This window comes from Ciona intestinalis, unplaced genomic scaffold (assembly GCF_000224145.3).
Source record: "Ciona intestinalis unplaced genomic scaffold, KH HT000101.2, whole genome shotgun sequence".
Lineage (NCBI taxonomy): Eukaryota > Metazoa > Chordata > Ascidiacea > Phlebobranchia > Cionidae > Ciona > Ciona intestinalis.
In genome coordinates, this window is record NW_004190423.2 from 42,043 (window position 1) to 66,444 (window position 24,402).

A 24,402-nucleotide genomic window follows, 5' to 3' on the forward strand; every position below is an offset into this window, starting at 1 on the left:
TGTGATTCACGAGGGGTAATTTTGTAACATTTTATCGATTCAATTAATTTTTTTTGGTCTTCTCCTGAATCTATAGCTTTAGCCTTTCACACATTGACACATACACCTCATTCCCCCCATACATTGACACATACACCTCATTCCCCCCAAACATTGACACATACACCTCATTCCCCCCAAACATTGACACATACACCTCATTCCCCCAAACATTGACACATACACCTCATTCCCCCCAAACATTGACACATACACCTCATTCCCCCAAACATTGACACATACACCTCATTCCCCCCAAACATTGACACATACACCTCATTCCCCCCAAACATTGACACATACACCTCATTCCCCCCAAACATTGACACATACACCTCATTCACCCCAAACATTGACACATACACCTCATTCCCCCAAACACACAAACACCTCATGCTCATTACCGCACATGGTGTTCCTGCTAATTTAAAGGATCTAATATTATCCTATATCCATTTAACCCGCAATACAAAGGGCACAAAATGGCGACAATGTATGTAATATAAACATACACATATACTTTAAAACCTCCACTTTTCATACAGTGAGATGGGGTAAGATGGGACACCTTTTTATTCGATTTTTATTCGTTCCATTTGGTAGTAAACAAAGAACATTCAAGGAATTTTAAAACCGTATCCTCACGACTTCCGTATACTGTTAACAATTGTTTAAAACTTGATCAGTATATTTAGATCATATGTGCTAAAGGTGTCCAATCTTACCCCACCCTACTATATATTCCCCCCAACCCACCTTCTCATGGTCTTGCTCCGATGTGGGTTCATCCATCGCGTTACGTTGGGGTCCCCTACGTGGGTCCGATGATCCATCACCCCCCCTCAACATCGGAGGTCTTCCCCCCATTATTGGGGGTCCTCCCCGGTCCATTGAAGAACGACCTAGGGGAATAACCAGGTGTGAGAAGATTTAAAATTAAACACAATATTTTAAACAAATTCCAACTTTTTTTTAACAACTATAAAGAAACAAAAGGAAAAGGTTTTATGTTTATAAAATCTTATTAATTTTTTAGCTTTTCTGTAATAATTCTAGTAAAGAACACATAGCCACACCTCTATCCATTGGCGGGCCACGATCCATGGGCGGCCCACCTCGCCCCATATTTTGTTCCATCATGCCCCGATCCATTGGCGGTCCACGGTCCATAGGGGGCCGGTCCATTGGGCCCCGGTCCATTGGCCCTCGTTCCATTGGCCCCCTGTCCATTGGGGGTCTATCCATGGGTGTACGCTCCATAGGGGGCCCTCTACCCCTACCCCCACCTCTTTCCATTGATTCGCGATCTTGGAAGTTTGGGTCCAGGTTACGATCTGTAGAGAAATAATGATAATGGAGATATATTATAAATATATAATAATAATCATTGGTGGATAAGGAGCATTTTCAAGCCCCCAAACCCTGTTAAACCCCCATTTTTAAGTAGGCCATGGAACAACCAAGAACTGTCAATCCCTTTTCCTTTGCCCGCTCATATTAAATGAAATATGATGATGATGCAACAAAACAACCTTTATTACAAAGTCACCCTTATATGCCTATGTGCCCACATATGTGTGTGGTGGCGATACAAAATATATAAATTATAAGTTCATGCCAACCACGTACTACCATGTATACATATATATATATATATATGTATAGTGGTGTGGGGGAAGATGGGCCTCATTTAGCATATCCAAATATCCTGATCGTGTTTTAAACAATTAACAACTGTCTATGGGAGTCGTGAGGATACGATTTTATAATTCATTAAATGTTCTTTGTTTACTACCAAATAGAGAGAGAAAATGGAATTAAAAGGTGTCCCATCTTCCCCCACCCTACTGTAGTATATGGTACCATGGTGATTCCAACCCCAAACATCCATATATATATATATATGGTAGCCTATTGTATATTTGTATATAATATATTGTATATTTGTATACTATAGTTACATTACCTCTCCCGAATCGATCGGGACTACCAGGACGTTGATCCATATGTGGTGGTGGTCGATGATGCATGTCAGTCATGTGATCACCCCTCTCCATGTTGCGACCCACACGATGGGGCCCTCCACCCATCATGTGACTATTTATATTATTTCTATTCAAAGTTATGTTATTTTTATGGGGATTTATTATACGATAACATGATATCTATGTTGTTAGTAACGAAGAACAATTAGTTTATTTGATTCATTATAATATAATAATTATTTATTGTAAATATTTTAATAAAATATTGTAATTAATTAAAATAATAAGTGATTATTGTTTTGCGAAATAATCGACTTTGATGTTAATTAATTAATTAATCAACAAAATTAGGATGCAAATAATAATAAAAAAATTGTTCAATATATATTTGTTTGTTATGCTTGCATTGAAACTAAGCAGAAACCCATGTTATATCAACTATATAATAATTAAACCAAAGATTAAACTAATTACCCCACCTGTCCATATGTTCCATGGGTTCACGATCACGCATCATTCTCTCATCGGGGAAACCACCTAACCCCGGTAATGGACCCCCGTTCTGTCTGAGAATCCTGGGATTGAGGGTTGTTAATGTAGCAATGTTTTATCTTGTTTAGTTTAGGATTTTATGGATTTAGAAGTTAAAGGTGTCCTGTTTTAAACACTTTGTGCCCACTTACGAGTTACCACATGTTTAACTTTGCGGGTGATTGTTTTTTCTGTATTGCTGATAATTTCAACAACCCATTAGTGACCACTGTGTTTAGGAAATTGTTAAGTGTCTTGCTCTGGAACACATACACCACAACGATAGCACCCTGGGTGTTGGGGTAATTAGACCAACACCCCAGGTCCCATAGCATGCCTAACCCCAACCCCCACCCATATACAACCAACCTCGCTTACCATTTCTGGCCTTGGTTTATCATTAGGTGGGATAAGAGGTTGAACGGGTGTTTGGCGATGCAGCATCTTCATAGCTATCTCGGGATCTACTATTCTCATAACAACTTGTGCTTGTAACAACGCGTACGCAAGTTGTGGGTTTTGTAGCAGCATGTTGCGGGCTTCGACGGGGTTGTTTTGAATGCATTGCTGGAGATATGAGAATATTTAGTTAATGGTATCCTAGTTTAGTGAGTCTAATAAACTGAAATGATATTTAAAGCAACATAAATGAATAAAAGAAACATGTTTAAATAAATGTACAGTGTTTAAATAAATGTACAGTAAGTAGCATTTTAACTAAGTGATAAAATGTCATATAGTACCATGCACATTACACACAATATAACATCATGAAACAATAGATTTTACCCTTTTGTTTAGTCTGTAGACACCCTCCAACACTCTACATACCCATACCCCCATATAGCTTTACTGATGTTCATATACACCCACCCTCCACACCACCCACAACTCCCATATACCTTCATTTGTTTCATTAGTTCAAACATTTGTTCAGGTGGTAAACTCGCTACAGCTTTACTGATGGCTTCAGGGGCGTCTTGTGGCGAGGTAGCGTCTCCGTAATCTGATTCCACCGGCGGAGCCATGGAGCGAAGGTTGTTGAATTCATCCTGTTATAAATTAAATAAATAAATATATGATCTATTCTATATGGATGAGGTCTTTGTCAAGAGATTTAGGCCAAAGACGCCCCATTACCCTTTACACATGGTGACGTGGGGTATGACTCTTTACTTTTGCTTCACCATCAAAAGGTATTGACAAATACTATGCAAACCGAAACTATGTAACAAATAATTTTGAATTTTAATCTTAAAAAAGTGATTTTAGAATATTAGGCTTGACAGCAACAACATTGAATAACCTTTATTCTAAAGATACAGCCTTATTTAATGAACCACTTTCACACAAAACCCCACAGTAGCTTATCCCCACACTTTTATCCTGTAGATATATCAATATATATTAAAACCACACACAAGACCTGCACGTTTCTGTTTCTTTCACTTGTAGCGTGATCCACTCGTAACGGGCGACCGTGTAATTCCCTCCCATTAAGATTTCTCATCGAACTTAACGCGGTTTCTTTATCTTGGTACTCCGCGAATCCATAACCTTTCGGTTTTCCTGATTCGCGGTCGAACACAAGTCTGTGGTGAAACACAGTGTGATGGAATTATTAAAATATGATTAGCATTTTGGGGGAACCCATGTGCTTTGCCAATGTCCACTTATGGTTGTCAAACATATGGAGTAAATTATGTTATTTAACTAATTGTGACCCTTGTTCATAGTAACAGTTTATTTAATCATATTTTCTCAATGACCTTACATATATAGAATAGCATAATATTGGCTTACACCCTGTGCTCACTTACAAGTTATGTATGTTATTTTATGGTGATTGTTTTTATGTGTGGCCGACAATTTGAATACCCTATTAGTGACCACTGGGTTGTAGCAATTACTGTTAAGTGTCTTTCCCAAGGACACATACGGCCACAATTGCCCAGGTTTTGTAAAGATTTGTTGTCAATACTGATAAAGTATATATGTATGCAGAACCATGGTAATCACCAACTTATTAAACGAACCTGAAACTGATAACATTTCCAACTTCATTAAAAATATCTTTCAATTGTTCCTCCGTTGCCTCGTATGGTATGTTGCCAACTGTAAGAGTAATATTCGGTAAAGTTGGTCGTTTATAATTTTGTAGGTGGGAACTTGAGTGACTTATCAATGGTTAGGTTTATAAACATACACCAAAACGGTGAACGATCCACCATAACGGGGTAATGGGCCAATCCTGCCCTAAATCCTAGGACCCGTGCCCACACCGCGGGACCTCACCCACATAGAATATAACCCCTGCCCCCTAACTATCAACCTCTAACACTCCCCACCAGCCAAACATTTAACGTACTGAAGAATTCTTCACTCGTGCCACCAAAACATATATATACCACAACCACACCACACATTACTTACCGAATACAGAACGGATAGATCTTTCGTAGTCCACCGGGTCTCTATCTCGCATATTCATTTTAACAACAAACTAAACACTAAAAATGATTTGTAATCAAGCTAAATCACAACATGGTATATAACTTTAACGTTACAGTTTGTATGCCAATATTACAAACATATGTTTTGTTACGCAAAATATTATGTAAAAGTAAAAACACGCGTTAAAAATACACGCAACACCAGCGACGTCTAGCGGATACAAAATATCAGAATTAATATATTGCGATAATTAATAGTTTCCTGGACATATGTCAATAGTTTGTGATAAGACTAATGTTTACACAACGTGTAATCGACAGCAGAGTGGCGCAGCGGAAGCGTGCTGGGCCCATAACCCAGAGGTCGATGGATCGAAACCATCCTCTGCTACTTTTACCTTGTTTTCCATCCAAGCGAGGGTAAAGAATATACATTCGTTTATTTCCCCGCTCAAAAACTACAACGTTGTAGTCTCAATGTACCTTTCAGTGCTGTGCGTTTTACTTTGCCAATTCAGAGGTTGTATAATATTCCTTTTGTGAAACAATATTCCTTCTGTAAAACATGGCTATGCGTTTGCGTTGCGATTTTTTAAAGATGGAGCAACAATTTGATGCAAAAATACCCGGAATAACTTTGTAGTGGGCATAAAGTTACACAGAAATTCATTCACAGTCAAACCACTTGTTGGATTGCGATTGTAACATTAAATCTAGTCTAATGCATTAGTAAAATCAATATATATCCATTGAAATAATTATGTACAGATTACAACTCAAGTTACCACAATGCAACAAAGTAAATGGGTTATAAATGAGATATTGCCAAAGTATTACAAAGATAAAACGATTTATAAAGCGAGCAATAGGAAACCTAAACTTTTTTTTGTTGTTAAGCTTCCCTTTGATAAAAGGTGGCAGCTTATACAACCTTTTGTGCTTAAGATACAATTTTAGTTGGGCGATCAACAGAAGAGACAAATAAATAATTCCATTGTTTCACCAAAATCAAGTCCTTCTTGCAGTTCGGGGCTAAAGCTACTATTGTTTTACCTAAATTTTAAACCCTGATATTTATATTATTTTTATGACCTTCCCAATCTTCTCCCACCACCGGAGAAGCCAGAGGGCGGTGGACGCCTCGTACTCGCCGCCGCTTGTGGGCGCTGTTGGCTTATTGTCACCACAAAGTACAAAAGCCCAAGAAACAAGACCCCAGGTAACCCAAACATCAACAATACAACAACCATAGCTGTTGTCATAATAGGTTCAACAACATGACTCCCTATGTTCCAACGTGGTATTCCTAGTTGGAGGAGTTTTTCATTCCAAGTGTCAAACACCGTCCTCCCCTGCCCCCCCTCGGCGAACGCTCCACCCATACCGCCACCTTGTGGCTGGTTCCCATGCTCTCCACCCCCATCTTGTGGTGAGTTTATACGACCCTGTGGACAAAGCAGGGTCAATGGCGCCACCGAGTGATTTTATTGCGTTATTAAACATTCCTCCATCTTAGTGTCATCTAACTTTGTTTGCGTAATTTGGTTACAAACGCAATAACCAAACCACTAAGCCACGCTGCCGTGTTTATGTTTTAACTTCATGCTTTCATACAGACAAGGATATTTTATTTTGGTATATTTTATATGTTTGAAACTGACTTGAACCAAAGATAAAATGTAACAGTAGCGGTACGTAGAGAACAAAGTCATTTATAATTCTGGGAGTAAAAATCCACACCCATATATTATATTTACTAAACAGCAAACTTACAATTCTGCTTGATCTGTAATTTGGTTGGTTTTGATTGACAGGTTGTTTATCATCGCGGATAATTTCCCCGCTTGCCGATACTCGTACCATGGTAGTTACGCACAGATCAACATATAATATATAAATGGGTTAATGTAGTTTAAACCTGGGGGGATAGGAACAGGATAATGGAACTAATGGGTCAGACACACTGGGGAGAATGAGATTTAGACTGTAGTTGGCATATTACCTCAACAAAGCTTGTAGGAATAAGAAAAGGGTAATAATTATAATTAGCCAACTCTGGCCTAAACTTCATATACGGCGTGAGCTGGCCCCCTCCCAAATAGAAGACGTGGGTTGGCCCTCTCCCATATAGAATACAAGAATAGAGTGGAAAATTACAAGCATAAAAATACATAAAACAGTAAAATACAAATTGATAAAAATAAGTGCAAAACGTAAAACAAATAAAAAAAGGTTAAAACTTTTTCCAAACAAATGTTTATTGTGATGTCATAAGGTATTGTTTGTTTCAAATTCAACAACAGCCTTTATGATGTCACTATCAGACATTTCGTAATCGTCAAAAGATTTTTCAAATTTGTCTGAAATTTTAAATTTTTCGCCACCTTCTGATTGGCTGATTGCTTCGTAACAAGTGATGATGTCATCAATCTCCTGTGGCAATGAGAACGAGGGTGATTTGTAGCCGATCGCGCGACAATCGGAGTCGTAACATTTCTGGTGACAACTCCTACCTGTCACATCAACCACATACATAATATTGTTATTTCTATGTTCACGACCGATATTATGGCAAAATCTGGTCCCTGTGATGTCATAATTAATGACACGCGTAGTGGGAAAATATGTCAATTTACGAATCCGAGCTTTTTCATTGAATCTTTTTATATAGTTTGTGATAAATTCCGATATTTCTTTGGTTGGGATTCCAAACTCTGACGATTCCAAACCATAAGTTGTAACTGGGGCAACTATGGCGTCGTTTCTGCTCAAATTATTTGCTTGTTTTTCATCTTTTTCCGTCGGGACTTCCAAAAACCTAACAACCTTATCCTCACACACGTTCGTGACAATAGAAACAAAAAATATTTGTTTTAGTTTAAAAGAATTCTCGTTTTCACCCAGCTTTTGTTGTATTGGTTTAAAAATTGATAAATTTGGAAACTTTTGATTAAAATCAAATTCACATTTGTCAGAAATCTTTAATTCAAAGTTTTTGTTTCGTTTTCTTGACATAAAAAGTCGGAAATTCCGATTCCTTGTGTACACTCCCTCATCTATGAAAATGCCATTCCCGTTGGTTGTCTTCACGACCAAATCTTGTAACTTATCCCGAAATTCCAATTCTTCAATCCAAAGTATATCCGATGGCGCAGTTTTTGGCTCCAAACTTAAATATTCCTTCAAATCCCTGCAAATCTTTTTCACGAACCTCCCAGCATGTATGTTATCCTTAAACACGCACCCCTGGGGCATATGCACAACAACATGTTGGCTGTATTTAACGTCAGAGCTCGATTCAAGTTCCACAAAACATTTTCTCGTCAATTTTAAACAAAAACTCCGCAACAAACAAGAGCACACATACGCAATCCAAATAGAAATCATATTTCCCCCATTTTTCTCCGGATTCATCGTCTTATTAAACTCAATATCAAAATAAAGATGACAATGAGCATTTTCTTGAATAACTTCGTAAAAATGCCTTTCGCCGAAACTTTTCTGTGAATAGTAAAACCAGAACTCTTCAATTGTAGCCGCCACAAAATTTCTAATACCACCGTCACCAAATTCGTTCCCAAATACGAACAACCTTTCGTTTGCACACTTAGCATATTCAATTGCACCATTTTGCTTCGTAAACAACTTCCACGTTGGCGCCGGTAACTCAAATTCGCATAATCTTGGTTTGTACATAGATACCATAGGGGTAGATTGAAACTTTTTGCACTGAGTCTCTATTTTAGTGAAACAATATTTTCTCTTTGTTTTTACAGTTGTTGTGTCTATGTTGCTGTTTTCGCCACAATTTTGCAACTTTTCTGCCATTTTCGGGTAAATTCTTCTAACAATTTTACCACGAAGACCTTTTTTTCTGAATTAAACAAAATAGCAAATACACGAACTTCTAATCAAACTTACACACGCTAACCGTCGTCTTACTGCTTCGTCATCGTTTGTTTCGCTTCACCAACTTTCCTCCGTTTATATACCGCGAGAAAAAGGGAAATTATAACATAGAAATCGAAGAAAATTTCAATTCTACCAGGGGACAAATTAATTCGATTGGAAATGGCACAAAGTCGCCGATAATACCAAAATTTAAACCACGCAAAAATGCATCTTTCATAATTTATTTGTTGTTTTATTAAAATAAATATATAAACTAATATAAAATGTAAAACATAGCAAAATATAGAAGTTACTCAGCTTTCAATGCACAAATCATCTAGAAAAAAGTTTCATAAAAAATATGAAAAAAAATTTACTCTACATAAATATAAACCGATATTCAAATTCAAATATTTGAATTTGCAGCACCATTAATAACCACTGATTTAGACATTACCCCACAAACTATAGATCATGTCTCCTCCTATTCACTATAGCAGCCACATACACCCACACAGCCAACACAGACGCAGGATACGCATGTATATGAACAGCCATTGAAAATTCAACATCAGGGTCTTGTATTTTATGCACCTCCGTGCTCCTAACAGCTGAAACAACGGCCTCGACACCAGTGTAGGGTTGATCCATGGGGTAACCTGTGAAACGAACGTCTCCGAGTTGCGATAACAGTTGTTCATTGTGTCCTGTGTTCACCACTGCAGAAATAATATGCGTTATTACTAGGTTTGTGTCCACCACTGTGAGTGTGTTACTTATTTATCGGGTGTTCTGTTTCATACATCTCATGCTTGCTATATTACTGAATGAACACAATAATGTTGTTTCCTGCATTGAACTGTATTCAACACTGCTATGATTGTGGGCGTATGTGTCCTTGGGCCATTGTGGGCGTATGTGTCCTTGGGCCATTGTGGGCGTATGTGTCCTTGGGCCATTGTGGGCGTATGTGTCCTTGGGCAAGACACTTAACGGGAATTGCTCCAACCCAGTGGTCACTAATGGGTTGTTCAAATTATCAGTCATACAGAATAAATACAACATCTGTTTTTTTTATCTCTTATAGTCACCCAACCACTTTAACCCCCCCCCAAACCCCATATACTGCCACAAACCCACCCACCTCCAGTCTTCCTGCTAACCCTCTCTTCCAACCCCTTCACAATTTGCCGCAGGATGGAATTTCCCGATCGATTCCATCGGGTGATGTGACGGGGACGCCAGGATACGATGCGGTCCTGGAATGTAAAAAGTTAATATATCTATAAAGGTTCGTATACGCATGGGTGAGGTTCTATAGGAAGATATGGCAGTGGAGCTGGTAATATAAGTTAATATCTGTATGGGTGCGGTATCTTATTACTTTTTAAGTTTATTTATTTAATTTATTTTACATCTTACCATTAATACATCACAATTACCTTCAAAGTCCGTTCCACAGCATCGATAAGGTTGGCGACATATGATTGGTCGGTTGGTGGGTAGTACAACGATTCTGGTTGGATGGAAGGAAGGGGCGTCGCCGTGATCGGGAAGAAGGCCTTCCAATCAGACATCCTCGTTACCTGCGGATGGTGGGGTTTGTATAATATTTCAATGTTGTTTATTATGTTTCTATGCCACTTGTTTGGAAGTAACATTTAAACCCCCCTTTTAAAGGAATTTCAGTTGGAAAACATCTTGAATCAGCATTTATTTCGTGCAGAAGTTTTTGATAAAAATACCAGTCAGTCAGTTTAAGTCAATAGTGTTTGCAACGTTAAGCGACACCCTGATGAAAACAACCCGTGCGAGACATTAGATTTAAACAACAGTACGCAAATAAATAATAGAAGATCTGTTTTAGAAAACAAGTAAAATATGCCTATAGAAATAATATATTTCTATATATTTGTACTCACATTATAACGAACCCTCATTGGAGTATCTTGTGTTTGAACATTAAACCAGATATTTGTATCATTGATCAACGCGCCAACACTTTGCAAGGGGGAGTGTGGGTCACTTTTGTCATGGTATTCGCCTGTACTGGCGTTCCATATTATGTACTCCTGTGGATGGTAAGTTATGGGTGATTTCTGTATATACTATGGTAAGTTATATGGGTGATTTCTGTATATACTATGGTAAGTTATGGGTGATTTCTGTATATACTATGGTAAGTTATATGGGTGATTTTATTGTTTAAGGAGCTGGTATGATATTACCAGTGTTAGGTGTATTATGGTAAAGGGTGGGGTCCTATAGCAAGGCATGAATGGGTGTTGGGATTTAAGCCAGAGTTGACCATTACCCCAACACCAAGGGTGCTAACATCTAGACCCCACTGAGGCAGTTTATAAACACTTAATAATACGCCCATTACCCCAACACCTAGGAATTTAGGGCAGAGTTGGTACATTACTTTATACCCTGTGGTACTATCCCCACTAAGGTAGTTAATCTCTCAAGGGTTGATAAAATGTGGTATTGAGAGTGAAATAATCATATGAATTGAATCCACCTCAGCATAATGGTACTACATATGCCGTGTTATAACACAAAAAATATTGTACAATTTAATTAGAATGAACATAATATAGTTTCCATAATACATATACTTACCCTGGCATTATGGTCCACAGTCAATACATACGCAGTATTCCCCTCAGGCACAGCTGTACCTAATAACAAGTAAGCTTGTTTACCAAGGTGTAGGAAGTAGTTGAGCAGGAGGATCGCATGTTCTTCCTCATCGCCGCATAACATCTGCATGAACTGTGGAGGGGGGGTTAAAGTGGGGGGATTGTGGGGGTGGGGTTAAAGTAACATCTGCATAAACTATGGGAAGGGGGGGGAATTTAAACAATATTTATAATCAGTAGTGCACCTGTGGCACAGTGTTTTGGGCATCTGGCTCTAGACCAGAGTCTAATTGTACAGGTTCAAGGCTCGTTGCTGCTACCATTGTGGCCGTGGGGGTATATGTTCTTAATTGCTCCAGTTAACATAATTAGTTATTAGCACAAGGGTCAAACTGTCAAGGGAAGATCTTCCATTCATTACAATAAAGCCCTTGTCGCCTACCTTCGGGGAAGCGACAGGCTTCAATATCTGGTGAGGTTCATGCGGCACCCTGCGTGTTCGGGTGTTGGGGTAACTCTGGCCTAAACCCTATGTACAACTTACTACAGTACCTCACCCATATATACAGAATATTCCCCCTACCTGATCACATGTACTCCACAAATCACATATCCCCGCGTACGTAACATTATCTGACACAAACGGGATCAACGATACAAATCGCGCGATCTTCTCCAATGTAATAATGGTGTTTGTGTTGGTAGCTTCTGTTAGTTCGGGGGGTGGGGGGAGGGGTCGAACGAATCTGGTAAGACAATAGGGGGTGTGATGTCATAAATGGGGTATTTTAACAGTTAAGGTTATTTTAATGCTAGTAGTACCATAGTCATAGGTTTAAACTTTATCATTTTAAACAACTTTAACTTGCTGTTTGCTAGCAGGGTAGCAGACAACCAGACACAATATTTTTTTCATAGAACTTACAAAAAACGCAATAATTTCGATAAAATCGAAGTTAATTTTATACCAGATGACCACCCCGTGATACACCTGGCAACAACATGTATAAATATTTAAAATACAAGCTTACCTTGTTATTAATACGGACTCCCCTTTGATATCTATGACCGTAGTTTTAACATTTCTATTTGGATATCTTTTATTACAATCAGCGAGGTACGTAACACATCTCCGCAGAAGTGAGACATCTTCTTGGCTCTCAAACTTCAACCTAAGTGTTGTGGGGTTTGTTAAGGTGGGAAAGCAAAGTATTTTAGGTTTAAAACATAAAATACGGAAAGAGAATCCAAAGCTTATGAGCCAGATTTTTCCCTATTTATCATTAAGTATATTGGTAACACTCATGCTAAAAATGACAGGAGTTATTTCAGACGCTCGAATTGTTTAACAAGATCTTTCCAAGAACCGAGTTGTCTTTTGTCTAATAGTCAAAACATTATATGGCTGTCATGGAAATTCTATTAAAAATACTGTATGTGGTTTTTAGCCTAAAAGAGCCCAATGACACACCCAACCCCCAACAGTAGGCCTTGAACCCCACATCCTCTATTCAACCACACCAACCCCCAACAGTAGGCCTTGAACCCCACATCCTCTATTCACTACTCACTTGGGAGGGTCCATAGGCTTCAGCACAGGTTCCAATGTAACGAATATAGTGAGGTAAGTTCCCGAACTTTGTTGAAGGAATTGTGATTCGATACGCTCGTGCATGTCGGCATTGGGAGGGAGCTGGAATATGGGGGGGGGGGTTATGTTTACAGTTTACCATCACCCCTATATACAATATACACATGATTTGCACATTATATACATACTTTTATATAAAAATAAACGTTCACGAGTTACATTCCGTGACTTGTAAGCAGGCACAAAGTTTATTATATAGAACAACCTAATTATATTTTTAACGATAGTTTTAAGCGATATAGGACAATTCAGCGGGCACGGAGTGTATGAAACATAAAACCCATGGTATAACCAGAATAAACAAGTCAAATTTACATTTTTCAAGTCACTACTAATGGGTTGTTTAAATTGCCAGCCATACAGAAAAATAATCACCCGCAAAGTTACATAATACCCTTTATTAGGACAAGCCACACATTAAATACCACGTACCTCCCTCTCCAAGTTATACCCCAGCAACACTGGTGGAACTTTAATTTTAAACGTCCCATCAATCTTTCCACGTTGGTATATAGTGGAGAATGGTAGTTCATATGAACCAAGCCAGTGGTTTTGTACACGTGTTATAATGGTGGCCGTGTCCTCCGTGTTTGTGGGGGTGGCGTCTTCCGTTACTCTGGGTGTACGGGGGTTATAGTGGGGGTGAGGGATTATGTCTTATGGTATATGTGATAGGATGATTATTATTATGGGGTGTATTATTATAAATGTAATATTTTGTTTGGGAGTAAGTGGTTAAACAGGTTTATCTGTTATAAGGGTTAAGGGACTATCTTAGTGTTTCATGCCTAGGGACGAGGGTTCAAATAAAACTACTAATTATGTTTCCCAACAAATGAAAAGTTAAATTCATTTCAACAGACTGTATAACATTAATATCAAGAGTCTGAAAGAGATCTACAGGCAAATTGTTGCATATAAATTATAATAGGCCTGGCACCAACAATATATATGATATATATTACCTGTCAAATAAATGGATGAATAAAACATCGTCCACCTTCTGCAAGTTACTTGCGTTATAATCGCTGTTCGGTGCGCAAAACGGGAGTTGTAACTCTTCATTCCAACTTGGGCTCGGACCTTGTGCGACACTTGTCGTGACCGTGGCATCTTGGAACGAAGCCGCGACAAACGGAGCCACGAGGTACGACTTGGATGACGGGTCAAGGTGTTGGCCGACTCTTAATGACGATGCTGTGGGGTTGGTGGGGTTTGCATTTATGGTTGTGGGGGGTTTATTATAATTCTAAAAGTTTTTTGCAATTGTTTGTTTTGCAATCTTACCACTTGGGCCGAGTAATGCAAATATGCATACAATCGATACATTTTTTAAAAACAGGTAAACACAAAAATGATCATAACTTCGCTCAGAGTTGGCCAAAACTATTACAGTTGGTTTTATTTGAAAGAAGAAGAAATTATCTACAATACAACGTTTGAAAACGCCAGCATAACATTTAACGGTTTTTACCAAACTTGGTTTAAAAACCATAAAGTATTTTTTTAAAAATATGGTTCGCATTTCCCCTAAAAAGTATTAGCACGGGTGTTCAAACATTGTGTTCCCATACACCCCATGCCCACTATTGTAACCCATCCCCCCCTTACCACTTTACACCCACCTGCCATAGCCCCCCCAACTTGAACCTCGCCCCTTCTATCCGGTTGGTGGGAATGTGACGCTTGTCGTGTAGGGATGTTATAACCCCGCACCACATTAACGAGGATCCGAACCGAACCTTCTGTAAGGTTTTGCGACATCGCTTTTTTACGAGTTTTACGGACAGGCTTGAGTGGTCGTCGTGGTTCAGCGATCTTCACAATACTGGCACCAAGTGTCCCAATGTCCGGAACTTGTTCTTCGTGTACCATGTCCTGCGTAGGGTATCAGAGTTATTACAAATCTTCTAATAAAGTACATTTAAGCGAAATTTATCACAGCATTAAACAATAGCCACAGTACTAACTGCTTGTCGCGTATTCAAATAACTTATATAAAATATAGTACATAGACTGGCCTATGAGGGTAAGTCATGGTAAAGTAAGACACCCGGGAATTAGGCCAAAGTAATAACCCAGCCATAACCCCTATATATTCTTAACCCATAACCACAACACCCATATAACCCACCTACCTGCAAACTATAGTGATGTCTTGATGTATAGAATCTATGTAACACGGCGTCTTTAACATTCTGACGGAACTTTAAAACCTCGATGCGGTGTGGACTAAGAGTCCCTATGGTGGTGGTTGATATTAATATAGTATGTGTATTATATACAGTCCCAGGGTATATTTACTGAGGCTGTGTCGTGTACAGCATGGTTGCATTACCCTAAGGTGGGAGTTACATTATTACAATGTACACTAGTATATTGTACATAGACTATATATGTAATGTGTACAGTGCATATTATTGTCTATGGTGCAGGGACAGACACCGAGGCTGTGTCGCAATGTTAGAAGCAATAAACATAATAGATAAAGCAAGATATCACACAAATTGTAAGTTCTTTAGTCTGCTGTACAACTTTGTAAGGTATGTAGTATATGACAACTTACAGGAGGATAAATAAGTTGTATTTATTCAACTCAAGCGGGCACGAGGTGTATGAAACAGAACAACCGTGTTATAACGACTGTCTTTACACTACCCTCGAGGAAAAATAAGTTACATTCATTCATTTAATCACAACATATATAACAAAGTCATGTGAGAATATCCACAAATAACATCACACTCACCCCCATCCACCCCACGCTCCATCTTAACCACATCTTTCTCCTTTAACCTTCTCTCGTACGCCGTAAACGCAGACTCTGTGACCTCATGCTCGTTGCATGGCAACATAGAAATATTACGAAACTCCGGGATTTCCTCGTGCCGTAACCGTAGCAACCGGAATCGATTCAAGCGCGAGAATTCTTCCTCTGTGATGAAATTGAACTCTTCCTGTTGCAAAACATTGGACATTGTTACAAAATATACCGGGACATGTAATGTATAGTACATCGGAATTTTGTAAAACTTTATACTAAGCCCTTTTAAATAACATATGATTGCCTATATATTACGTGAAATTTAACTTCTAAATAATAGTCTTCTTCAGCATGATATATAACTAAAAACAGCTTTTATTCAACAAAATATGATTTTATACCAAACCTGAAGTTGTTCCAATCTAAAGTAGTCCTGTGTAAGAAACACGTCGCCATCTTTGTTCCCTTGCATAAACGGGACCAACGCTGCGTTTTCGGGATCATTTGGGTCAAGACGGGACTCCTGGACCCATTTAGTTAACGACTCTGGGTCCTGTAACCTCTCAGCCCCAATAGCTATCACGGGGTCGTTACTTTTTAAGGGGTTAGCCCCCGAAATTGGGTCTTCGCGCTCCACTAACCCCTTAGGGGCGAGTACCCGTCCATTTGCGTCTAAACTCCACGATACACTGCTTATCAGTTGTCCCTTTGTGTTGAGTGACGTAGGGTTTGTTTCATTTGTTCGTAGCGTGAACGGTGTACCACTACCCACCCCCTCATGGGTGTGTGATTCCACCTTGTTGGATGTGAACCCACTAACCCCCAACCTTACATTACCCGAATGCACGGTGGTAGGGGGAATGTCGAGGTAGAATGTGGATGTAATGGACTTGCTAACCAACCCGGAGGTTAATAACTCAACCTGTGGGTAAAGAATAGGGGTGAGATTACAAGACACACCCTTTACATAGGGGTTATAGGGGTCATATGGGGTTACTGGAGATCATATGGGGTGACTAGGGGTCATATGGGGTAATATGGGGTTACTAGGGAACATATGGGGTTACTATAGGTCATATAGGGGTTACTAGGGGTCATATGGGGTCACTATAGGTCATATAAGAAAAAAAAGGGTGACCAGGGGTCATATGGGGTTATTATACTGCTAACAACCCATATATGAGTATGGTGTATGAAAGCATGGGTTGTTTGGGTGGTAGGTAGCTACAAAAACCACATTGTAACCGAAGGATGCCGGGTTCAATGCTCGATGCCGCTAGACGTATGTGACCTTGGGCAAAACACTTAGACATTGCTTCAACCCAGTGGTCACTGATGAGTTGTAGCACCTTGGGTGTTGGGGTAATGGGCCAACTCTAGCCTAAACCCCATAGTGTGCCACGTTGTAGGATTTCACCGATATAAAATACAATATAAAACACATCTACCATACAAACCTACCTTAACCCATTTAGAATAAAATATAAATTTGTGTTTAAACTGTTAGTGCAAAATTTAATGTTCCCATTCTACAAGGGTGAGGTCCTTTGCCAAGACACAGCATGGCGTCTTGTTATGAAGGCATGGTGAACAACATGCTTACGAATTACCATACTAGCATACTTAGAGTATCTACAACACCCACCTTAAGACTCTCCGGCCACTGTGCGATTCTCACTCGAAATATGGAACCAAAGTTTAATTTAAAGTCCGATGATAAGATTTTGGGTTCGGTTTGGAAGACCTCTCTTCCGTTGAACAATACACGGAGGTTGGATGACGTTTTCTGCATCGCACGACGCCGGTTGGCTTCGGAGGGGGGTACGCTGGGTGTTGGGGTGATGGTGGTAGTGTGGGTGAGCTCTAGGGAGATACGGGCCTCACCTGGGTGGATAGGGGTAGGGGTGATCTTGGGGCTAAACTACTTAATTGGTTGGAAATAGTCATATTTTTGTGTAAAAACATCATATATTTATGTTTCAATGTTTATTTTTTTATTGAACTAGGTATAAATGACTAGTTATCGGGGTAATGGGCCACTATAGATGTAATTGGAGATGATGTATTTGTATCAAAACACTTTAATTTTTGGTATAAGTCTGGTTGTAGGAGCAACTGTGGTTTATGGCAATACAGGATATATGTATTAGGACACGATAGAAAATGAGACATTATGACATCATACCTGGGTTTCTTCTGTTAACAATCAAGTCATTCATGACCTCATTCTTGACTGTGACATCATCAAACGGAGGTGGTTTATCGGGTTTCTGGGGTTTATCAATGTTTCCCCCAATATTTATGTCGTCGTCTTCAACCTGGGTGAAGTATATCATATGAGGTTAACATGTAAGTTAGTCTGGGTGTTGGAGTGACCACATGCTTTAATTTAACAAATTACTATAAAATATTATTACTAAAAGTAATAATCCAAATTATACAGTGAAAAATACCCTTAGTGTTCCTGTGCTGTAACAAGAAAGTTTTTTATAAAAGATTTGCTAAATTTAAGTTACTGCAACTTTAAATACATTAATACAAACAGCATCTGAGTTCCAGGATACAGAAGTTTTTATACACAAAACAACATAATATAACATATATGTCTATACATATTATAATATCTGCGATTGCCACCTCTGAACTCGGATCAAGTAGATTCTCCTTGGAACCTCTCTGCATTCGCTTTCGTATTCGCTTCATTTTTAAACGGTTCTGTTTCCATTCCTGCAAAAAAAATTTATCTATTTAAATACCATGTCATAATGGGTTATTGTGATGCATAAACATAATGGGTGATTGTGATGCATAAACATAATGGGTGATTGAGATGACATGAACATGGGTGACAACTGACATCATATGTTTTAACAACCCCCTTTTTGCTTAAAATAGTTTTAATTTTTTAAATTCCTTTCTATATGGGTAAGGTTCTTCAGCGATTTACAGATTTTTGACCAGTGTTGGCCCAATTACCCCAATAAGGTACATACAGTGCCATAATACACAGACATTACATCTCAATAGCAAGCATGAGGTCACCTGTAGTTGAACTTGGTATTTCCTCATTTCCTCCTGATGAGCAGATAGTATTATGACATCATACTCAGCCCTTCTCTCATCAACTTGGTGAGCAACTTCTGTCTCCCAGTTGTTGAGGTCATGTTGGTAGTTTACCTGGGGTCAAAATCGTATTGTAGGTTGGGGCAAGATGGTATAGGGGTATGATGGCTTAGATTTCCATTATCATCCCATTCAGTAATAAACAAAGGATGTTGACAGATTTATTTAATCGTACCCTACCACATACTATATTTGTAAATTGTAATTGTATATTTGTAATTATGGGTTCAAGGCTCAATGCTGCTACTAATCCTACTATTGTGGGCATATGTGACCTTGGGCAAGACACTTAATGGCAATTGCTTTAACATATATAAATTCCCAAATGCCCAAACACAGCCCAAAAAACTTTTAAGCCTTATACTTGTGTTATTAAACCTCTGCGTCTAACACTCTAGTATGTATATATATATATGGGTGATGCTCTATAGTTACACCATATGCCCTGTTATAATACACCTATTATGCCACATACATATATATCCCACCTCTTCCTTCTTAACCACCAGCCTCACACTTGTATTATTATATCCCTGCTCCTCCCTCAAACTTTTAATGGCTTCCCATTCGTTTATAATTTGCCGCATCATGTCACGCTCTGATGACTCGGCTGTTGATAACTGCTGAGTCGTTCTGCGGATCTCGGCCGTGAAATCATTGATGCGTGACTTCTGTAACGCCGTGGGATCTACGGGGAATATAAAATCGTAAAAAAAAGGAAACACGCTAAAATTTAAACTTATATTTTACAACAAAATATGTTAACGTATATGTTATTGTTAATTATTGTAAGTTTTGCAAACTCCAGCTTATGTCAATAAAGGCATTGGCATAGAACCTCACTCATATAGAACATAGTGGCCAATAAAACTAGGGATTATTAAAAACACAGAACACTCCAATCCTCCAAAATAAAATCCCAGGTTCAGTGACATGTATTGTGAAAGTACCTCACCCATATTGAATATAATATGACCCTTCGCACCTACACCCAGTGTTTCCTTCAATGTCTCCACTGCATTCCTCAGTGCAGCTAGTTTGTCCGTATAGAATGTGATGTAGTTCTTATGCCTGATCATTCTATACTCATCATACATCATTGTAATGTTGGAAGCTAACACATGCTCCCTGCTCATCAAGGAATGATGGATAAAGTTGATTGAACCGATGTCTATTTGAAGCTCGTTCTCGTCAGAAACCTGGTTTTGAATTATATAAAGATTAACATTTTTATAGAAAAATTAAAGTATGTAAAAGTACATTAATATTTTATTGAAATTTACCATAATGAGCGAAAGTTCAGTAGTTTATCTAATTTAACCTATCTTTCTGTTAAGGAACAATACATTGAATTGTTCCAATCTGTGATAACCAGTTTCAGCATTAACTGGAGCAGCCCCTTCATGTTATTCTATATTAGTGAGGTCCAAAAGACCTAGGATTAAAGCCAGAATTGGCTCATTTCCCCAACACCCAGGGTACTTATGTATTTGGATTCAAGCATAAATGAATGTTTTGTTTTGTGGGGCAACGACAGCCAGACTAGAAGACACAAATGCACTTAACCACTTTACCACTGACCCACAGCCAGTGGCGCAGCATTTAAAAACAAAATTTTTTTTAATCAATTTTTTGGGGGGTTTAAAAGGGGGTCGCGACACCCTAAACCCCCTGCTGGCTGCGCCAGTGTCCACAGCGCCGTTATACACGAGTTAATTAGAACATGAGCTAACATATATACATGGACAACCCGCACATATAAATATAACCACACCTGTAGATATTTATCTTCTACTGCCCTAGGTTGTGCCTTCACATACACAGTCTCCACACATGGATCTAACTCATCAAGGGAATCAACCCATGGTTTGGTTGCCATCTCAGCCACCGGGTTGGGCAAGGAATCAACCTGCCCGTCCGAACCGAACCAACCCCGCCCCCCATGCTTGATAAGGCGGTTCTCGAGTATGTTGGTGTTTTGTTGCAACACTATGGGTTTCTCACCAACATAGAAACCTTCATCTTCCAAGTACCTGGGAAGGGTTAAAGTTATAAATATAATACTGTGGGGTAAGATGGTTACTGTTTGCAGTACTGTGGACCTGTGGGGTAAGATGGGTGTCACTGCCATATAAGTATAATACTGTGGGGTAAGATGGGTAGCTCATAATATATAACATTTAGTGATGTGGTGTAAGACAGATTTGAACTCAGCACCCCTAATTCTCACCTTGGTTGAGCATCTTCCTCCACCTTGCTTGCTGCCTCCGGTGGTAGAGAACTGGGGATGAAATAATTCACCTTTTCCTTCTCCACTTGCTGGTTATACCCATTGTACTCGGCAGAGTGCATGAGATACAACTTCCAATCAAGTTCCTTGGGCACGATATCACTGACCAGTAGCTTGGTATTTTCACTTTCAACAATAACTGTAGCAATAAAAATTATTTAATTGGAAGAAAGAAGCGTGGTCGCTACACCTAGCAGACAAACAAGCCATTTATTTTGAATTATTTCCAAGTAATATTTCCAATGAAAAATAATGTGTACACAAAGACAACAATATTAGTTAAAATGTAGAATAGAATTCAAAAATTATATTAAACCTTCAGTATCAGGTTGGGGAGTTTCACCAGCTGTTCCACCACTATCCTGCCCTCCCTCACTAGCTGTTGCACTTTCCTGCACAACCTCCCCACTTTGTTCTGTAACTTCTACTTCGGCTGTTCCTTCCACTTGCCTACCCTCCCCAACACCACCTCCACCTTCATCTTTCACTCCCTCAGTTTCTTCCTCCACATCAAGCACATCCTCATATTGCTTAGTAAAGAAATCATAACTATCGACCTCGGAAGCTTCACCAGTCTTCTCTCTGCAATAAAAACAAGCAAACTAAACAAATGTAATAACTGAACTTTATATTAATTATAAAATAAAAATCTAATAGGCCATAACTTTAAATATTATTTAGGCAAAAACATGCACTATTTAGTCTTAACATATGTGGATCAATGGACCATCCACAATAAAATATATCTAACTTAATAGATATATTTTATAATTAAAATGTGAGCTCAAAAATATTAATGCGATAAAACATGCATTCTCTATGTCTTTGCTTAAAATAATGATATAAAGATTTTGCCACTCCCCCAAAATATGATTTCCTCCGCTACCCTACCAACCACCATCCATGTACAACACCATGCACCCAATACTTCCCACAACCCCAATTCACACACACCATATATAGTAGCAAACCCACCGAGTTTTTTGCACAGCTTTCTTCCACGATAATTTAGATTCAATTTTTTCCAACAATTGAGCTTCCTCTAGTGTTGAGTATTGTTTGATTGTCTCGTCAAACCTGTTTATATTATTTTTATGTTGGAGTTTCTATTGTATACAATATTGTTATTTCTATGATAACCAAGATTTCTATGGTAAATAGTTTTGTTTTTATGTTATATATACTTCCTATATTATTTCTACCAAAGTTTTATTCTTTCTATGATAATAAAAAAGCTATTTCTATAGTAAAATGGGATTTTATATACATATATATATATATTCTACGGTAGACCATATATATATATATATATTTTATTTACCATAAAATCCTATTATTCTACCATACCATACCCCCATACCTTGTAGATAGATTCATTCTATCTTTCAACCTCCTTGACCTAGGCCTCCTTTCATCCGTAGTTCCCCCTCCCTTCTTCAACATCTTGGCTTGCAATCGACTTCTTAATGTTGAATGTAGACTTGGGGTACTTCTGCCATGAGGAGTCCCGCTTCTACTGTCTGTACGAGGGCTGCTGTTGGAGTATGTAGATAAAGTAAGTTACAATAATATAGTGTGTAATGTGGTGTATTATTAAAACTGGTTATTATGATGTCTTAGTGCATATTATGGCGCATTTATAAGGGTGTAATAATATTAATAAAGTGAAATATATAATAGGCTTCTGCTGGGGTAATAAAGGTGGTTTGTTATAATAAGCTTTGTGAAGGAATTGCCCATTTAAGATAATTCTAATTATCGGATGAATCAATGATATGCATATTTACACATTCTTTCACTATATCATGTTTACTTATGATTTTAAGTACAACATGCAGCCCCATACAACCCAACATTGGTGCCTATTTGTCAGTGGTGCATAGTTGTACACAGTGGTTATATTATATAGCATAGTTCTCCTATTTGTCGGTTGTAAATGGGGCACACCATGAATCCCATCCCACCTCACCTTGGTGCCTATTAGTCAGTTGTGTATATTGGTCAACAATGCTCATATAATTGTCAGGTGAAAATTGGGGGTACAACATACCCCACGCACCCCTACATTGGTGCCTATTTACACCATGCTAGCTATACACATAGTACCAACCTTGCTGTATCTTGTCCACCATGCGAAGGGGTGGGAGCTGTGGTAGGAGGGGATTCAGGAAGCTCTTCAAGTGTCTGTTGAACCAACAAATATAATTAAAGTAGGACTTTGAAAAATGCTTTAAAATTATTAATTTTTTCCCAATTAAAAGCAAGTCAAACTTGGCTGGAAAACTTAATTTTTGTAATATATATGCAGATACATTGTTTTCCTCATTTTACTGTGGCATGAAGGCTCTGTTGTGACAATTGCTTAAACATATTTTTTCCAACTAAAAGCAAGGCAAACTTGCCTGGAAAACTTAATTTATTGTAATATTGTTTTATTTCTATTACTGTAATCACATGAAGAAAGTGCAAACAAAATATTAAAGGTGGCTTTAAGAGAAATAGTCACTCATATTGCCTACTTTATGGTTTCTTATTTCTTTGATATGACCTTGAAAGATTAATGATTAGCATTATTTCCATAACTCATACTTATTAAATAAAGTAATTAAATACATTATATCCCACCACCCTATGTTAATAACTACAATAATAACCCCACCTTATCAAGTTCTTCCATCTCCATTGCAACCACTTGCTCCTGTGTTGCAAGTTTTCTCCTCGAGGCTTCTCGACGCGACTCAAGGATGGATTTCAATGCAGACCCATCGTCGGATCCCGTGTCATCTAACGGGTCAATCATGTCCACTGTGTCCAAGGGGCCAACGGTGTCCATTGGGCTTACTGGGCTCGTTGGGCCCAGTGTGTCCGAAGAGGCCTCGGAAGCTGCCGTGAGGTTCATAGCTCGGCGCCGCGCACGCAGGCGCTCTTTTATCGTACTTCCATCCATGGTATAACAGGTAAAGCTACTACAGTATTTATTTAAAATTTCATTTTAAGACATCTCTCTAAATATATGTAGAAAATGTAATG

The 24,402-nt window shown here is 38.6% G+C and overlaps 4 protein-coding genes and 1 non-coding gene across 9 annotated transcripts in view; 1 reads left to right on the forward strand and 4 right to left on the reverse strand.

Moving 5' to 3' along the window:
* Positions 1-5,178, reverse strand: part of LOC100181864 (cleavage stimulation factor subunit 2) — a 6,677-nt gene extending 1,499 nt beyond the window's left edge. Inside the window, exons 1-8 of the mRNA XM_026838625.1 lie at positions 4,989-5,178; positions 4,592-4,670; positions 3,982-4,147; positions 3,458-3,607; positions 2,872-3,122; positions 2,504-2,599; positions 2,006-2,151; positions 1,116-1,373 (exon numbers count right to left, since the gene is read on the reverse strand). Of these exons, the coding sequence (XP_026694426.1) occupies positions 1,116-1,373; positions 2,006-2,151; positions 2,504-2,599; positions 2,872-3,122; positions 3,458-3,607; positions 3,982-4,147; positions 4,592-4,670; positions 4,989-5,046 (1,204 nt within the window). The 5' untranslated portion in view covers positions 5,047-5,178. The remainder of the gene's footprint in view (positions 1-1,115; positions 1,374-2,005; positions 2,152-2,503; positions 2,600-2,871; positions 3,123-3,457; positions 3,608-3,981; positions 4,148-4,591; positions 4,671-4,988) is intronic.
* A 149-nt stretch (positions 5,179-5,327) lies between these two features.
* On the forward strand, positions 5,328-5,399 carry trnam-cau. The gene has a single exon. It is a non-coding gene; the product is annotated as a tRNA-Met (tRNA).
* On the reverse strand, positions 5,365-7,030 carry LOC100178723 (uncharacterized protein FAM241B-like). Its single transcript, XM_002129231.5, has 2 exons — positions 6,782-7,030; positions 5,365-6,453 (listed from the first exon to the last, which is right to left on the reverse strand). Exons 1-2 carry the CDS (start codon positions 6,869-6,871, stop codon positions 6,094-6,096), a joined length of 450 nt encoding a protein of 149 aa, XP_002129267.1. The 5' UTR covers positions 6,872-7,030; the 3' UTR covers positions 5,365-6,093.
* LOC100179553 (DNA-directed primase/polymerase protein-like) lies at positions 6,927-8,935 on the reverse strand. Its single transcript, XM_002123224.3, has one exon. It carries the CDS (start codon positions 8,834-8,836, stop codon positions 7,277-7,279), a length of 1,560 nt encoding a protein of 519 aa, XP_002123260.1. The 5' UTR covers positions 8,837-8,935; the 3' UTR covers positions 6,927-7,276.
* Positions 8,876-24,402, reverse strand: part of LOC100177207 (coiled-coil and C2 domain-containing protein 2A) — a 21,003-nt gene continuing 5,476 nt past the window's right edge. For 2 of the 5 annotated variants that reach the window (XM_026838634.1, XM_018815778.2), the window contains exons 10-27: positions 19,002-19,136; positions 18,597-18,686; positions 18,145-18,277; positions 17,605-17,843; positions 16,366-16,881; positions 15,945-16,152; positions 15,334-15,437; positions 14,821-15,073; positions 14,161-14,392; positions 13,628-13,811; positions 13,116-13,237; positions 12,576-12,716; positions 12,128-12,290; positions 11,525-11,677; positions 10,822-10,971; positions 10,342-10,485; positions 10,044-10,158; positions 8,876-9,618 (exon numbers count right to left, since the gene is read on the reverse strand). In XM_026838634.1, the coding sequence (XP_026694435.1) occupies positions 9,365-9,618; positions 10,044-10,158; positions 10,342-10,485; positions 10,822-10,971; positions 11,525-11,677; positions 12,128-12,290; positions 12,576-12,716; positions 13,116-13,237; positions 13,628-13,811; positions 14,161-14,392; positions 14,821-15,073; positions 15,334-15,437; positions 15,945-16,152; positions 16,366-16,881; positions 17,605-17,843; positions 18,145-18,277; positions 18,597-18,686; positions 19,002-19,136 (3,336 nt within the window). In that variant the 3' untranslated portion in view covers positions 8,876-9,364. Of the gene's footprint in view, positions 9,619-10,043; positions 10,159-10,341; positions 10,486-10,821; positions 10,972-11,524; positions 11,678-12,127; positions 12,291-12,575; positions 12,717-13,115; positions 13,238-13,627; positions 13,812-14,160; positions 14,393-14,820; positions 15,074-15,333; positions 15,438-15,944; positions 16,153-16,365; positions 16,882-17,604; positions 17,844-18,144; positions 18,278-18,596; positions 18,687-19,001; positions 19,137-19,570; positions 19,771-20,067; positions 20,282-20,856; positions 21,116-21,312; positions 21,512-21,688; positions 21,955-22,347; positions 22,450-22,732; positions 22,907-23,482; positions 23,557-24,031; positions 24,374-24,402 lie in introns of those variants that run through there. The other 3 variants (XM_026838635.1, XM_018815781.2, XM_018815780.2) reach the window with 3 other exon arrangements.